Source organism: Ruditapes philippinarum, unplaced genomic scaffold, assembly GCF_026571515.1.
Source record: "Ruditapes philippinarum isolate M1 unplaced genomic scaffold, ASM2657151v2 ctg5680_1_1_1_1, whole genome shotgun sequence".
Taxonomy (NCBI): domain Eukaryota; kingdom Metazoa; phylum Mollusca; class Bivalvia; order Venerida; family Veneridae; genus Ruditapes; species Ruditapes philippinarum.
In genome coordinates, this window is record NW_026863310.1 from 95041 (window position 1) to 113885 (window position 18845).

The 18845-nt window shown below is 33.0% G+C and overlaps 1 protein-coding gene across 1 annotated transcript in view; it reads left to right on the forward strand.

Moving 5' to 3' along the window:
• LOC132721796 (disintegrin and metalloproteinase domain-containing protein 17-like) overlaps positions 1 to 18845 on the forward strand; it is a 35440-nt gene that overhangs the window by 13799 nt on the left and 2796 nt on the right. Inside the window, exons 9-17 of the mRNA XM_060706172.1 lie at positions 2850 to 2960; positions 7039 to 7157; positions 7745 to 7814; positions 8486 to 8621; positions 9232 to 9333; positions 10455 to 10517; positions 11966 to 12042; positions 12918 to 13024; positions 13710 to 13788. Coding sequence (XP_060562155.1) covers positions 2850 to 2960; positions 7039 to 7157; positions 7745 to 7814; positions 8486 to 8621; positions 9232 to 9333; positions 10455 to 10517; positions 11966 to 12042; positions 12918 to 13024; positions 13710 to 13788 — 864 coding nt within the window. The remainder of the gene's footprint in view (positions 1 to 2849; positions 2961 to 7038; positions 7158 to 7744; positions 7815 to 8485; positions 8622 to 9231; positions 9334 to 10454; positions 10518 to 11965; positions 12043 to 12917; positions 13025 to 13709; positions 13789 to 18845) is intronic.

Sequence of the window (18845 nt, forward strand, 5' to 3'; positions counted from 1 at the left end):
GAATTTTCCCAATGGTGGGGTAGGTAAGGGTCGATTTTTTTTTTTTTTTTTTTTTTTTTTTTATTGAACTGTTACTCTCAAAAAAAACATTGAATTTCAAAATGCAAAGGACAATATATGCTTTTGATAACCTGGTAACAATTAATAAATTGATAACTTAATTCCTAATTTTAATAAGAACTACATTTTTATTTCCCTTCCTATTAAAACCTTTTAAAAAGAACGAAAACAAAGCACAAGGCATAATTTTTGATCCAAAAAAAAAAAAAAAAATTATTCAGACCATGAAAAAAAAATTTGAGTAGGGGCAAATTTTGTGAGTCGGTCGCGTTACTGCAAACAAACATTTTTTTAAGGATGGCCTCATCTTTTGAGTTATCTTTCCTTGAATTTCTCTTCATTTTCAAAGGCAAAAAAAAATCACAATCAAGGTAAGTAAGTTATTTTTTTTGTAGATGACTTCATTTAGTGTGATTTTGTAAATTTCAAGAATAAGTAATGGGCATTGTTTTTTAGCTCGACTATTCGATAAGAATAAGTAGAGCTATTGCAGTCACCCGAGCGTCGGCGTCGGCGTCGGCGAAACCACTTATGTTAAAGTTTTTGTAATAGTTCAAATATTTTCAAAAGTCCATCGACATATGGCTTTGAAACTTTTGCACAACTTGTTCACCATCATGACCCCAACCTGTAGACAGGAGGAGCGTAACTCTATCAAAGCATTTTGACAGAATTATGCCCCTTTTTCGACTTAAGAATTTACGTTAAAGAGGTTTGTAATAGTTTCAAATATTTTCAAAAGTCCCATTGAATATTGGCTTTGAAACTTTGCACACTTGTATTTCACCATCATGAGGAACCCCAACCTGTAGACAGGAGAAGGTAACTCTATCAAGTATTTTGACAGAATTATGCCCCTTTTTCGACTTTAGAAATTTACGTTAAAGTTTTTGTAAATAGTTCAAAATATTTTCAAAGTCCATTGACATATGGCTTTGAAACTTTGCAAACTTGTTTCAGACCATCATGACCCCAACCTGTAGACAGGAGGAGGTAAACTCTATCAAGCATTTTGACAGAATTATGCCCCTTTTTCGACTTAGAATTTACTCGTTAAAGTTTTTGTAAATAGTTCAAATATTTTCAAAGTCCATAGACATATGGCTTTGAAACTTTGGCACACCTTGTTCAACATCATGACCCCAAACCTGTTAACAGGCAGGAGGTAACTCTATTAAGCATTTTGACAGAATTATGCCCCTTTTTCGTCTTAGAATTTACGTTAAAGTTTTTGTAATAGTTCAAATATTTTCAAAGTCCATTGACATATGGCTTTGAAACTTTGCACACTTGTTCACCATCATGACCCCAACCTGTAAACAGGAGGAGGTAACTGTATCAGGCATTTTTTTTACTATCAAGCACTAAGAATAGTCGAGCATGCTGTCCTACCGACAGCTCTTGTTTCATAACTTGTCCCAATTAAAAAAAAAAAAGAATTGTTAAAGGGAGACACAGGCAAAATTTCATTTCTACGATTTAAATTTTTCTTTCAATATTCTATAAATGTCCTTGAAATGAATACACTAAACAATCACAGGAACAAAACTTTTCTCCTTATAAAGAATAAAATGGTGGTTTCTCAACTTGACCCACATGGGTCAGGTTAGAACATTCAGATTTTACAATAAGTCTTATAGAAAACTATGAAAACATAAAAATACCTGCCAAATCTATGACTATGGCTTATTTCGATCTAACAATATTCACAATATCTGCCATTTTAATTTCCAGAGTTTTTTTTAGTTCCATGACTTGTTTTAAAACTACTTGGTGACTCTGTCGGCGTCTTAATTTCATTCAACATATTCATATATAATTACGCTTCAAGTCCAAAATGTATAGTACTTATACAGAAATTCATGCTAGAAATTTTAAAAATGTCATTTTAACATGATTTGAATAAATAAGATCAATTTAATGTTTTGTCATTCATGTGCCTAAGTATCCCTTTAAAAACATATTGCAGATTAATAAATAGATCAAAGGAAAGAACCATATAATATATGTATGCAAGAATGTATGTGAAAATATTTGAGCCAACAACAAAACCAACATAATGTGTTTGCGACCAGCATGGATCCAGACCAGCCTGCGCATCCGTGCAGTCTGATCAGGATCCATGCTGTTTGCTGTCAGTTTCTCTACTTGTTATAGGGTCTGTAAGCGAACAGCATGGATCCTGATCAGACCGCAGGGATGCGCAGGCTGGTCTTGATCCATGCTGGTTGCAAACACTTCATGTTGGTTTTGTCGTGACGCGGCTTATTTAGTGTTTGAGTTTGTTGCTATATAATACTGAATGACTTGTATTTAAATGCTAAGTATAGGTTAAAGTTTATTAGTATGTATTTACAAAAATAAATTGGTCAGGCGCATCTGGACGCATGACCAATTTATCTTTGTAAATGCTTACTAATAAATTTTAACCAGCTTAAGTGTTTTAAACTATTTTTATAAACAGTCGATTTACTAGACTGATTAAAAGTTTGCCGATTTACCAAGTAAATTTGTTACGATTCATTTGAAATACTGCAATCCTATTGGACAAAAAATAATTTCAAACACTTCTGTCACATTAGAGATAATAATAATGAATTTACAGGTTGCACTCAAAATTAGAATTTCTATTTTCATTTATTTGAATAAAAATAATTTTTGGCACAACTATAAGCTCAAGAATATTGTGGCTGTTTTACACACCTGTGCATCAGCATCTGTATTAGCGTAACATAAAAGGTTTGTTATAGGTTTGTGTGCCTTATTTTCTTGTTCTGTTGTAACTTTAGCTCGAACATACAATGGTGTGCCGTCAATTTTCAACATAGGATGGACTTCATCTCGAAATGGGGCAGGATCTACTGTTAGTTTTACCCAGCAGTCTTTAGTTACTGCTCATGGTAAGTTTTTAGCTCGACTATTCAATAAGAATAAGTAGAGCTATTGCAGTCACCCGAGCGTCGGCGTCGGCGTAACCACTTATGTTAAAGTTTTTGTAATAGTTCAAATATTTTCAAAGTCCATTGACATATGGCTTTGAAACTTTGCACACTTGTTCACCATCATGACCCCAACCTGTAGACAGGAGGAGGTAACTCTATCAAGCATTTTGACAGAATTATGCCCCTTTTTCGACTTAGAATTTACGTTAAAAGTTTTTGTAATAGTTCAAATATTTTCAAAGTCCATTGACATATGGCTTTGAAACTTTGCACACTTGTTCACCATCATGACCCCAACCTGTAGACAGGAGGAGGTAACTCTATCAAGTATTTTGACAGAATTATGCCCCTTTTTCGACTTAGAATTTACGTTAAAGTTTTTGTAATAGTTCAAATATTTTCAAAGTCCATTGACATATGGCTTTGAAACTTTGCACACTTGTTCACCATCATGACCCCAACCTGTAGACAGGAGGAGGTAACTCTATCAAGCATTTTGACAGAAATTATGCCCCTTTTTCGACTTAGAATTTACGTTAAAGTTTTTGTAATAGTTCAAATATTTTCAAAGTCCATAGACATATGGCTTTGAAACTTTGCACACTTGTTCAACATCATGACCCCAACCTGTAGACAGCAGGGGGTAACTCTATGAAGCATTTTGACAGAATTATGCCCCTTTTTTCGACTTAGAATTTACGTTAAAGTTTTTGTAATAGTTCAAATATTTTCAAAGTCCATTGACATATGGCTTTGAAACTTTGCACACTTGTTCAACATCATGACCCCAACCTGTAAACAGGAGGAGGTAACTCTATCAAGCATTTTGACAGAATTATTGCCCCTTTTTCGACTTAGAATTTACCGTTAAAGTTTTTGTAATAGTTCAAATATTTTCAAAGTCCATTGACATATGGCTTTGAAACTTTGCACACTTGTTCACCATCATGACCCCAACCTGTAAACAGGAGAAGGTAACTGTATCAGGCATTTTTTTTACTATCAAGCACTAAGAATAGTCGAGCATGCTGTCCTACCGACAGCTCTTGTTCTGCTTATTAAATTATAGCCATAAACAAAAGCATTTTATTTTAGTAAAAGGGTGTTATAGTGAGTAAACAAACCTGATATACTTGTAAACATGTTATGTTATAAACAAGCCTTTGATAGCAAATTATTGTTAACAAGCACATAATTGTAGTTAAGAAGCATGAGATTTGAATTAAAAAGTGTGTTTGTTTTTTTGTAGAAAACAAGCATGTTATTTTAGTAAACAAGCAAATTATTGTAGTAAACAAGCACATAATTGTAGTAAACAAGTATGAGATTTGAATTAAAAAGTGTGTTACTGTAGTAAACAAGCATGTTTTTTTAGTAAACAAGCATGTTATTATTGTAAACAAGCCTGTTACAGTAATAACAAGCCTATTATTGTAATTAACAAGTGTTTTATTGTTGTAAACAACTGTGTTATTGAAGTAAACAAGCATCTTATTGTAGTAAACATGCATATTATTATAGTAAACAAGCATGCTATTATAGTGAACAAGCAAATTATTGTAGTAAACAAGCATGTTATAATAAACTAGCATGCTATTCTAGTAAACAAGCATGTTACTGTAGTATTAAACAAGCATGTTATTGTAATTAACAACTGATTAATTGTGGCTAACAACTGTGTTATTGAAGTAAACAAGCATCTTATTGTAGTAAACAAGCATGTTATTATAGTAAACAAGCAAATTATTGTAGTAAACAAGTATGTTATTATAGTAAACAAGCAAATTATTGTAGTAAACAAGTATGTTATTATAGTAAACAAGCAAATTATTGTAGTAAACAAACATGTTATTATAGTAAACAAGCAAATTATTGTAGTAAACAAGCATGAGATTTGAATTAAAAAGTGTGTTATTTACAAGCATGTTATTATTGTAAACAAGCATGCTATTGTAGTAAAAAAAGCATGTTAACAAGTGTTTTAAACAAGCTTGTAATGGTTATCCTGGCAATGGCCAATATTTATATCTGCTATTAGATCAATCTGTCAGATTGCAGAACTTCTATTTAGTAAGTTTCTAGGTTTATAATATTTATATAAAAACAAGGACATTCTTATAACCAATGTAAAATTATGACAGTCACTCACCTAATTTTTATTTTCATATAATGATCTTGGTAAATTGACACTGACTCTTATCTGATATATATCTTTCTGTTATAGTGAAACATGTTTTACTGGAATGTTGTCTTGGTATTATTGATTTTTTTATATCTTTTTTTTTCATGTGATGGCTTACAGAATTTGGTAAGTATTGCCTTTTTCTTTCAGTTAAACATCAGATTTGCAGCTTAGATAAAAACACAAAAAAATAATTGTAATTTTGAATTCTTCAAGAGAGCATAACATAAATGTGATATTATAGGGCTTAATTGTCACAAATGCTTTTCTTTTTTATCTGTGAATAAAAATATGTTATTAAATGCTTTAAATATCAAGATATGTCTCAATTTAAGTAAAAGTTAACATATAAATCTTTCAAACATCTTGCAGCTGTGTGTGTGTGAGAGTGGTTAACATGTCCAACTAGTACTGTAAGGATTGCCGGCTGCACAGGCTCAAACCCCATCAGGGACATGTTGTTGTATCTGTGAGCAACAAAAAATATACGCTCATTAATTGAAACTGGTTGAATACAGAAATGTGTAAAAGAGTGTGCTTTGCTACAAAATCAGTATGGTTCATCAGATTCTGTTAAATTACAGGACATAATTAGGGAAGTGACCATGGTTTATTAAATTACAGGGCATAATTGGGGAAGTGACCATGGTTTATTAAATTACAGGACATAATCGGGGGAGTGACCATGGTTTATTAAATTACAGGACATAATCGGGGGAGTGACCATGGTTTATTAAATTACAGGACTTAATTGGGGAAGTGACCATGGTTTATTAAATTACAGGACATAATTGGGAGAGTGACCATGGTTTATTAAATTACAGGACTTAATTGGGGAAGTGACCTTGGTTTATTAAATTACAGGACATAATTGGTGAAGTGACATGGTTTATTAAATTACAGGACATAATTAGTATAGTGACCATGGTTTATTAAATTATAGGACATAATTGGTGAAGTGACATGGTTTATTAAATTACAGGACATAATTGGGGAAGTGACCATGGTTTATTAAATTACAGGACATAATTGGTGAAGTGACATGGTTTATTAAATTACAGGACATAATTGGTGTAGTGACCATGGTTTATTAAATTACAGGGTATAATTTGGAGATTGGCCATGGTTTATTAAATTACAGGACATAATTGGGGGAGTGACCTTTGTTTATTACATTACAGGACAAAATTTGGGAAGTGACCATGGTTTTATTAAATTATAGGACAATATTAGGGAAGTGACCATGGTTTATTTAATTACAGGACATAATTGGGGGAGTGACCATGGTTCATTAAATTACAGGACTTAATTGGGGAAGTGACCTTTGTTTATTAAATTACAGGACATAATTAGTATAGTGACCACGGTTTATTAAATTACAGGACATAATTGGTGTAGTGGCCATGGTTTAATAAATTACAGGGCATAATTGGGGGAGTGACCATGGTTTATTAAATTACAGGACATAATTGGGGAAGTGACCATGGTTTATTAAATTACAGGACATAATTGTGGGAGTGACTATGGTTTATTAAATTACAGGACATAATTGGGGTAGTGACCATGGTTAATTAAATTACAGGACATAATTGTGGGAGTGACTATGGTTTATTAAATTACAGGACATAATTGTGGGAGTGACCATGGTTTATTAAATTACAGGACATAATTGTGGGAGTGACCATGGTTTATTAAATTACAGGACACAATTGGGGAAGTAGCCATGGTTCATCTGATACTGTTGAATTACATGACATAATTAGTGAATAGTGAAGTATTAAATTACAGGACATAATTAGGGTAGTGACTATGATTTATTAAATTACAGAGTGACTATGGTTTATTAAATTACAGGACATAATTGGGGAAGTGAGCACGATCCGTCAGGCAGTTGTTCTCCATCTAGTATATTTGATGATGGGAAATATCTGATGTATGCCTATGCTGTTACTGGTGAGGACACCAACAATGACGTAAGCATGTTTTACTATAGTGTTACTTCAGAATTCCGGAAAATTATAAAATCCAGAAACTTCTGACTTCCGGAACTTCTAAAATCTGGAAACTTCTGAATTCCGGAACTTCTGAAATCATGAAACTTTTGAAATCTGGAAACTTCTAAAATATGAAAACTTCTAAAATTTGGAACTTCTAAAATCTGAAAACTTCTGAAATACAGAACTTCTAAAATCCGGAATCATCCAAATTCTTAAACTGCTTAAATCTGGATACTTTTGATATCTGGAAACTTTGGAAATCCAAACAATTTTCAAGGTCATGAAATTTCTTCTTCTGTTTTCTATGTTATTCATACTTCTGAATTCCAAACCATTTGCTGGTAAAATTTGGTTTTTTATCAAAGTCTACTTCCAAAATTTGGACATTGAAAAAGGCTTCCGAAAACTTTCAAAGTTTGAACTTTTTTGCAAGTCCCATATGTGTTCGGTTTCCAGATGTGACACTGCATAATGTTTTTTCAAGGAACTGATTACTGTTTTAACTCAATAACTGCATTTTTCATCTTTAAATAATTTCAATTTTGTTTACATGTTAATTATAGGAGTTTTCCAGTTGCAGTCGTAACTCTATGAGTGCTGTATTGAGAAATAAAGCTAGCGGCTGTTTTGAAGGTATATGTCATTATCTACTCTTTTTGATTTTATTTTAGTATGAATATTTTTCGATTTAACTCGATACAGGATTGGAGCACTACCATTAGATGCTTGTTTTTTTAGATGCTTGCAGAAATCATGATCACAAAATAGGCAAAAATCTTTTTTTTTGTCGATTATTACATTTTTTATTCATTATTATACATAAATCTGTGTGAAAAGATGAATTAGACCCTTATAAGTTCATTCCGATGGGTAAAAAGGCGAGATTTTAGCATTTTATCATTCAAGCGCCGTGTCCGGTATGTACCGGAACACGGTATTAAGTGTGGTGCTCCAATCCTTTTTTGAGTCTCACTCAATATTATTTCTTGCACGTCCGACTGGTGTTCCCTTTAGTATTAACCCCATGCCAAAACATTTCATCTTGTATGAAATGCCCAAGGCCAGATTTGTTGCATGCTCCAAAATGACATCATTTAAGCATGTTTTTATGAATGAACTATAGTAAATATAACTTTATTTTAGCACATATAAGAATGGAACTACTTGTCTAGGATGAGGTAATTTTGCCATCTAGATACATCGATGTATTGTCGATATTTGTCATTCGATATATGAATACAAAATTTTCCATCAATGTCAGCCCTAACGCAGGTCTAATATCTTACTTCTAATATAACTTACAGCTGCATCTGAGGTTACTTTATGTGGTAACAGTCGTATAGATCCAGGAGAAGAATGTGATGAAGGGTTGATAGGGAAACTTGGGGGCGGAGACTGTTGTACAGATGCCTGTCAGTTTATACCTGGTGCTCAATGCAGGTACAGTAATTATATTTAGATATACCTGTATACAAGTAGGCTAATGCAGGTACAGTAATTATATTTAGATATACCTGTAAATTGTTGCAAGTAGACTAATGTAAGGTCTTCTGTTTTATAACTGTTCTATTTATATCATGTTAATTAATATAAGTAATTTGAGTACATGTACAGTAGAACTTCGGTAAGTTGAAGGAAATCGTGTTAAAACTCCAAAGCACAGGACTTCGTCTCCTGTACATGTATCTGTTTCAACTTTACAAATGACTAACAAAAGGCATTACATAAGAAAATGGCAATAACTTGCATAGCTTATTAATAAATTTGTGCCATGTGATTGTCATGTGACTTTGGGTATTAGATGATCCAAAAACGAAACTACTTTGTAATGATTATGATCCAATTCAACTAAGGCAATTGGAATGATTACATTTTGACTAGAAATCATGAATTTTGAAAAATATTTTCAATTTTGCAAATCAAATATGAAATTTAAATGTCTACTTTTTTAATCAAACATGAAATTTAAATGTCTGTTTTTTTCATCAAACCAGAAATTTAAATGTGTATTTTTGCTAATCAAACATGAAATTTAAATGTCTATTTTTAGCCCAGCAAATTCAGCATGTTGTGAGCAGTGTCAACTAGCATCATCTACTTTTGTTTGTCAGAGTGATATTGATGGACTATGTCAGGGGGCATCTACATGCAAATATCCTTTTATCTACACATAGTCTGTCTGTCTGTTTGTCTGTCTGTCTGTTTCTGAGAGTGTAAGCTATTGTATTATTAGTTATAAAGTTGTTGACAGGTTATATGGCCCCTATATAAATGGCTATTGTGAATTTAACCCGAGCCGCTGGGCGAGGGTTTTATTGCAAACAGCCGTTTATATACGGCCATATAACCTGTCAACAATCTTTATAACAAATTTATAATACAGCAAGCATCGTTTTTTAGAGAAAAAAGTAAGATTTCTTCATGAATAGTCAACAGCCGTGTATATAAAACTTAACATCATGATTATCCAATGAAAAGCTATGTTACAAACGTGTAGTATTATAATATTAGTTATAAAGATTTCTGACATGTTATATGGCTCTTTATAAATGGCTGTATGCATATATAACCCAAGCTGCAAAGCAAGTGTTATATTGTAAACAACCATTTATATATGGTCATATAAGATGCCAAGTTTCTTAAAATTTATAACAAATTTATAATACAGTAACAGCAAACTTCCTTTTTAAGAGGGAAAATTAACATCAGCCATGTATATAAAACCATATAAACATCACGGTTATCCAATGAAAACGTGTGGTATTATGATTAAGAAGTATAGGGGTATAAGCAATAAAATTTCAAGTACATATAGTCAGAAAGCTTTCATAAACCTATATTCATTCATCCCTTTTTGTATATAAACTTGTTATAGTGAGTTGTCACTCATAACTTTGTTTGAGATATAGTATCATAGTTCAAGTGATTTAGTATTTTGTATGGAAGTCAAAATACTACTTTGTTTACATTTTGCTACTTTTGTGACAAATTATTTCACATTAAGCTCTACTTGCTACAGGTTACAAGCATCTTACAATATCTCAAATCATTATTTATATGTTTTAAAATTCATCTTTGTCTTTTCTAAGGAAGTAAAAATCTATTTGTTTCTTCAACTGTCCATTATGAAATTTATTGGATACTACATGGTCCAATACAGGATTTATATTGGATTGTCAAAATCAAATGCTTTAGTTGAAAAATTGAGATGATTATAAAAACATATAGTTGCTATTTAAATAACAATATGCAGTTTACCTTAACTGTAATTACTGGTATCAGTTTTGATTGTCCAACACCACCAAACAAGCCAGATGGTACAGAGTGTATAGAGGGGTAAATATATGATCTTCTCTTCTACCATTCTCTAGTGATAAATACAAAGTTCCTAAAGTAAAAAAAAACAACAACAAAATAACTGTTTTAAGCTCATTGACTGAATTATTCAAACTACGTTTTTTTTAAGGATTTTCAGTGCTCCCTGAATTTATTTTCAGTCTCAAGGGATTTACCTGTTTGTTTGTATCAATCAGTCCTGTTTATTGTACTTTGAGTAATTGGTAGATATATTATACATGTATTATAATAAACTAGAGGTAGTGGAGGACAAAGAAAAACCACACGTCACCACCTAATGTATTATACATGTATTATAATAACTACAGCAGTTGATGATCTATCAAATTTAGTTGAATAAGCTTGAGGTTGATTACCTAACTTGGACCTATATATGAAAGTTAACATGGGTAATTTATTTAATTTATCAAATGGTCCCATATGAAAAAAATTACCAAATTTGGTCTAATAAAAGAAAGTGAAAAGGGATAGTTTATGTAATTAATCAAATTATCAAATATGAAAAAAATTAACGAGGGGTAATTTACCAAACTTGGTTTTTAACATGGGTAATTTATGTATTTTATCAAATGGTCCAATATGAAAACATTAATTAGGGATAATTTAATAAACTTGGTCTTACATAAAAAAGTTAAAATGGTTTTACATATGAAAGTTAACATGGTCTTACATAAGAAAGTTAACATATATGGTCCCATATGAAAAATTGATGAGGGGTAATTTACCTGATTTGCATGGTCCAATGTTTAAAAGTTAGCAATTGAAAATTCAGTCAACTTTAATGTATTAGGATGTGCGTGGGTAATTTATTGATTTTCTTCTTATAATTATGAAGGTTAATTTCTTACAAAACTTGGTCAAATATTAGAATTTAGCAATATAAGAAAGTTACAGATGTAATTTATATCAAACTTGATCCAGTATGAAAAATTTATCAGAATTTATTCAACAAATTTAGTCTAATATAAGAATATGACAAGCTGGATAATTGATATACTGTGAATTCACTTATATTCTTGGGCATGAAATTTCGTGGTTTTATGAAAATGGGCATTTTTGTGGGTTCTTAAATTTGTGGATTTTCAATTTCTTGTTAAAAAAAATAAATAAAGTAAATTATCTAATGCAAGTAATCTTAAACTTAATTGCTTAATTTTACTTAACGCATGTACATATCTTTATGTGTATCACACAGCGCTTGTCTATAAAATTAATCCTTGCCTCTGGGCATTCATTAAACAAAAATTCGGTGGAAAAGAGCAGATGCATGTTTGTTATATATAGAATAAGACATGGCAAGAAATATTTGTTTGGATAAAATTTCGTCGGATCTTAAATTCGTGGATTGACCTACCCACGAAAACCACGAAAATTCATGCCCCACAAATAACAATGATTTTACAGAAATTATTTTGTTTTTATTTCAGAGGTTTTTGTCAGACTGGAGTATGTATACCATTCTGTGAATATATGCTGAGTACAAACTCTTGTGTTTGTGATACAGGTATGTATATTACTGTACAGCATGATTGCTGTGGGTTCGAATCCCGACAGGGACTTTGGATTCTTTCATGTGAGGAAGCTATCCAGCTAGCTTACGGAACATCGATGGTTCTACTCGGGTGCCTGTTCGTGCCTGAAATATTGCACAGAAGGGCACCTGAGGTCTTCCTCCACCAGTAAAGCTGGAACGTCGCAATATGACCTATACTGTGTAGATGTGACATAAAACCCAAAACAAACCAAAAAAAACATTAAATGAAGTCAATTTTGTTTTAGTTTGCTTGTGTAGGAGGCTTATGATAACCTTATAGAAGCACTTTGGAATCTGTTCCTGGAACTAACCAGTACTAAGCAGTGAGTGACAAATTTCTTGCTCAAGGGAATAATTGCTTGCTCCTGACAGGGTTTGAACCCAAGCTGTTATAGAACCATAGATTACTAGTTTGATGCATTGACCACTCAGCCATGCCACCACACTGTTTTGTTTTGTACAAGATTGCTCCTTAATTTATTTAACATTAGATCCACATTTACTGTTGAACTTATTTTGTGTAATTTTGTTTTTGATGAAAATTTATGGGCATGTTATTTACTGATTAACTTCACTCTATGATTAGTGAAAGGCGAAGCAGCCCCCCTAAACCAGCCCCTGCTATAGAAGAATGAAAAAGCCTAATGGAAATTATAAAATGTGCACTAACTAATTGTTGTGTTTTAGGACTTCACTGCCATAACCATATTTCCTTATATTTCACCAGTACTGGTTGGCTTTATAAAGTGAGCTTGAAATTGGGTCCAAATAAGCTTAAAGCTTTCTTTACAGATAAGCTTATGCTAACTTTAAAACTGAAATTTGTTGTTTTTTTCCCTCTCTAGTTGAGACATCATGTAAGAGATGCTGTATAATAAATGGACAATGTCAGGTTGAAGGATCCTATCTGTTACCGGATGGAAGGTCATGTGTCCAAGGTTACTGTGAATCTGTATGTAGTGTATAGATATGTTTAATTAACTATTTTATTTGTATATTGACTTTGCCGTGCCTCCAATTCATACATGAGAACTTTTTTTGATGATCATTTGGGAGGTTTTTCTTCAAAAAGAGGAAGGTTTTAAAATTTGTAAACAACAAAGAAGAAAGTTCTGACATCAAAAAGAGGGATATTTCTTTTATTTGTGAAAATACCCCTTATTTTAAGAAAAATCTTTGAAAATATGGCTGCAGAAAGTGGGAGTTTCCGGTTTAAAGTGGGACAGTTCACATGTATGTCAATTTGGAACACTCTTTCGTTATTTTTGATTTTTAACTTGCTGAAAACAAAAAGTAAACTGTGATATAAGCGTGTTTTTTTATTTTCCAAATACCAGGAGCAATGTCTAGTCTTGACTTTCTAGCTTTTAGATTTCATCCTAATTACTCTACAACCCTTTGAAATGAATCCATTTAGTTATTAGTATTTCGGAATTAAAAACGTTTTCCAGAGTTTTCATATAGACACAATTATAGGCAAAATTAAAACTGTTCAATAGAACTTTTTTAAACTTGGCATTTTATTAGAATATGATAACAGAAACATTTTAAATGGGATAAAAATAATTTAAAAAAAATAAATTAATTTATGTTAAATTTTTATTTATTATACCAGTTATATTTTTCTATATTTTCAGGGTGTGTGTAACAAAGTGACAACTGATCTTGTTGGAAGGTTATGGGATCTAATAGATGAAATTTCCATTGATTTGATAGGTAAATTACTTGCTTATTGTTTTAAACATAATGCATAGAACCTATGATAAAATAAAGTTGCATTTCTATTTACACTATCCATAAAATGATAGTCAATTATTATTACAAAAAAAAGAAGATCTTTCTGATTTCTTTAAAGATTTGTTTAATAAACCTTTGTTAATCTTTGTAAAGCAATTACCTCTTTAGTGTGTTTTTGTCCCTTAGGAAAACAGGACTATTCCCAATTACAGTCTGTGCGAAAGTCCGTCGGTCCTCGGCCCTGGCTGAATAAAAATCATGCGGTCCGAGAAAAATTCCTTTCCGTCAGTCCTCATGTCCGAATAAAATTTTTAAAAAGTCAAAAATATCAATGACATGATTGATAAAAAGTACCCGGTGATGCAAAGAATTTATTAAAGAAGATATTGACCAACCTTAGATCTATTTTGTACCTGTCAAATAAATACCAGTCAGCTCTGTCTTCAAAAAGTTTCATCAACAACGGTAAATTTTGCCGTAAATTACAGATTTGAAAATTTTGTTTTATGATGCCTATTGAAATAGCCGATGAGTAACAATCTTAAAATAATCAAAAAATATTTAATCTAATATAATCAAAATCAACAACAAGTAGAATTGTGAATGTTTCTGCAGGAAACAGACAAATTTTCAATTGTCACATATTTTCGCGATGCCGCTTTTTATCATTAAAAAATCGTAACTAAAAGGAAACTTTGTTTTGTTAAAATGTGTGTAATAACACTTAAATGTAGTTTAAGAATTAAAATTACTAAATATATTGTTCACATTAGTTGAGATGGAGGTATTTACCAGTATATGTGTTTGTCACATACAATGAATATTTTCTGATGGGAGGGGGTAGCCTGGGTTCCAGTCTGTCGATTTTTATGTGCTTCTGTTCGGCGAATCGACACTTGATACTTTCAAAACCAGAGATGTTGTGTTATCTATGACGATCGAGTATGAAATAGCGCGTAAGTTATGAATAAGCAAAAAAATATCAACGCCTGAATCCCAGGCTAGGGAGGGGGGTGTGTGGAGTGAATCTGGAAGAAAACAGCATAATGGTCTGATGATGTAGGGTTTTTGAAATTATATTTCAAATCTTTTCAATCACTTTTATGGTTCAATGTATTCCATTTGGGACATACTACCATTTTCCTGAATAAAAAGCTTTTTCTGTGCTTGGGAGTCCAAGGACTCCTCTTTTTAAAAACCTAGTGAGAACCCTGCTTAAGTTATTTCAATTGGTCAGCATCTTCTTATGTTTCTATATTGATAGTCTCACTAATTTAAAGAAAGACAATCATTTTTACATTCAACCGAGTTATTATAAAATAATGCTTGAAATGTCTGGGCCGGAAAAATATCATCCGGGCCGGAAATAAACCTAAGGGTCTCGGTCCTTGTGGCCTGGAAAAAAAATTGACTTTCGCATAGACTGCAATTAACAATATCTGACTTCAAAAATTACCCAAAAATTTTTACTCCAAAATCCGTAAATTAATGAGTAAAACAAGCAGCAATGGGGAATAAGTGATGCTTCCTTATTACATAAGTGGTAACCAATTCAATTCTTTTTCCAGCATTTTGCACCTAAACAATTGGAGTCATACTTTTTTATATGCCCGAAAGGCCATATTATGTTATACCCCCTGGCGTCTGTCCGTCCGTCCGTCCGTCCGTCTGTTAGCAATTTGGTTTCCGGAGCATAACTTAAGTTCCATTTGACCCACAATGTTCAAACTTCATAGGATGATTGTCCATATTGGGTAGAAGATCCCTATTGATTTTGGGGCTCAAAAGGTCAAAGGTCAAGGTCACTATTACCTTGATACTGAAAACAGTTTCCGTCCGTTAGCAATTTGTCCGTTAGCAATTTGGTTTCCGGAGCATAACTTAAGTTCCATTTGACCCACAATGTTCAAACTTCATAGGATGATTGTCCATATTGGGTAGAAGATCCCTATTGATTTTGGGGTCAAAAGGTCAAAGGTCAAGGTCACTATTACCTTGATACTGAAAACAGTTTCCGTCCGTTAGCAATTTGTCCGTTAGCAATTTGGTTTCCAGAGCATAACTTAAGTTCCATTTAACCCACAATGTTCAAACTTCATAGGATGATTGTCCATATTGGGTAGAAGATCCCTATTGATTTTGGGGTCAAAAGGTCAAAGGTCAAGGTCACTATTACCTTGATACTGAAAACAGTTTCCGTCCGTTAGCAATTTGGTTTCCAGAGCATAACTTAAGTTCCATTTGACCCACAATGTTCAAACTTCATAGGATGATTGTCCATATTGGGTAGAAGATCCCTATTGATTTTGGGGTCAAAAGGTCAAAGGTCACTATTACCTTAATACTGAAAACAGTTTCCGTCCGTTAGCAATTTGTCCGTTAGCAATTTGGTTTCCGGAGCATAACTTCAGTTCCATTTGACCCACAATGTTCAAACTTCATAGGATGATTGTCCATATTGGGTAGAAGACCCCTATTGATTTTGGGGTCAAAAGGTCAAAGGTCAAGGTCACTATTACCTTAAAACTGAAAACAGTTTCCGGAGCATAACTTAAGTTCCATTTGACCCACAATGTTCAAACTTCATAGGATGATTGTCCATATTGGGTAGAAGACCCCTATTGATTTTGGGGTCAAAAGGTCAAAGGTCAAGGTCACTATTACCTTGATACTGAAAACAGTTTCCGTCCGTTAGCAATTTGTCCGTTAGCAATTTGGTTTCCGGAGCATAACTTAAGTTCCATTTGACCCACAATGTTCAAACTTCATAGGATGATTGTCCATATTGGGTAGAAGACCCCTATTGATTTTGGGGTCAAAAGGTCAAAGGTCAAGGTCACTATTACCTTAAAACTGAAAACAGTTTCCGGAGCATAACTTAAGTTCCATTTGACCCACAATGTTCAAACTTCATAGGATGATTGTCCATATTGGGTAGAAGACCCCTATTGATTTTGGGGTCAAAGGTCAAGGGCACTATTACCTTGATACTGAAAACAGTTTCCGTCCGTAAGCAATTTGTCCGTTAGCAATTTGGTTTCGGGAGCATAACTTAAGTTCCATTTGGCCCACAATGTTCAAACTTCATAGGAAGATTGTCCATATTGGGTAGAAGATCCCTATTGATTTTGGGGTCCAAAAGGTCAAGGTCACTATTACTTAAAACTGAAAACATTTTCGGAGCATAACTTAAGTTTCATTTAACCCACAATGTTCAAACTTCATAGGATGATTGTCCATATTGGGTAGAAGACCCCTATTGATTTTGGGGTCAAAAGGTCAAAGGTCAAGGTCACTATTTCCTTAATACTGAAAACAGTTTCCGTCCGTTAGCAATTTGTCCGTTAGCAATTTGGTTTCCGGAGCATAACTTAAGTTCCATTTGGCCCACAATGTTCAAACTTCATAGGATGATTGTCCATATTGGGTAGAAGACCCCTATTGATTTTGGGGTCAAAAGGGCAAAGGTCAAGGTCACTTTTACCTTGATACTGAAAACAGTTTCCGAAGCATTACTTAAGTTCCATTTGACCAACAATGTTCAAACTTCTTTGGATGATTGTCCATATTGGGTGGAAGACCCCTATTGATTTTGGGGTCAAAAGGTCAAAGGTCACCTTAAAATTGAAAACAGTTTCCGGAGCATAACTGAAGTTCCATTTGGCCCACAATATTCAAACTCCTTAGGATGATTGTCCATATAAGGTAGAAGACCCCTATTGATTTTAGGGTCACAAGGTCAAAGGTTAAGGTCCTTATTAATAACTTAAGTATTAATCAACCTACATCTGTAAAATTTTATAGGATGAACAGCTAATTCCCATGTCTTACAAATGCTTCATCCTTACTAAAAAAAAAAACATTTTCGGGCATATAATGCTCCGCCTAGCGGTGCTCTTGTTTTCTTTTTTTGTACACCAATTAGCATTAAAATAACATTAGTGTTCAAGTGTTTTATTGTAAATATAACATGGTTTGATAGTATTTATAATGCATAATTGTCATTTTTGCCCAGAGTGAAACAAATTTCTCTGAAATTTGCTTTTTGCACTTTTTTTTTTTTCAAAATGAAGGCCTAGGTTACTGTATAAAATCAACACATTTTCCCCAGTATGTCAAGTACCATAACAAGAGAGGACCCTTCTATTTCAATCTCTGCTTAGCAACCTTTATCAAACCTTTAACCTTTTGTAACCTCTCCAGAGCAGGTCTTTGTAAAGCAATAACAATTGCAGCCTCTGCAAAAGACCACTTTATAAAGTAGATCTAGTACCCCCTTACAAAAATATCTTTAATTCTTTCCTGAAAGAGTTGACAATAAATTAAACCTTTCTAGAGCAAACATGCCTCAGCAACAATAATAATGTACTGTGATTTGAATGTCATCACTATTTATTTTTTCTAATGTTAAACAGGTCTTATTTAAGTGGTTAATCTGATCATTAATTGGCTAATATGCTGCTATTTCTCCACTTGATAAGGTAAATATGTTGGCAAGTGAGAGCATCCAATTTGTAATTCAAGGGGGAGCATCCAATTTGTAATTTGAGTGAGAGCGTCCAATTTGTTATTCAAGGGAGAGCATCCAATTTGTAATTCAAAGGAGAGCATCCAATTTGTAATTTAAGGGAGAGCATCCAATTTGTAATTCAAGTGAGAGCTTCCAATTTGTAATTCAAGGGAGAGCATCCATGTTGGCAAGGGAGAGCATCCAATTTGTAATTCAAGGGAGAGCATCCAATTTGTAATTCAAGGGAGAGCATCCAATTTGTAATTCAAGGGAGAGCGTCCAATTTGTAATTCAAGGGAGAGCATCCATGTTGGCAAGGGAGAGCTTCCAATTTGTAATTCAGTTAATGCCAGTTTGATCTTTTGGCGAGTTGAAATTTCACCATGATTACTGATTTTGCGTTGCATTTAACAGTCATTTGCCTCTCTTTGCTGATTCAAAAGCATGGTCAATTACTAGTCCGTTACTAACAGATAAATTGGTAATAACTGGTTAGTAAGCCATGAAAATGCTGGTTTGGTTGATC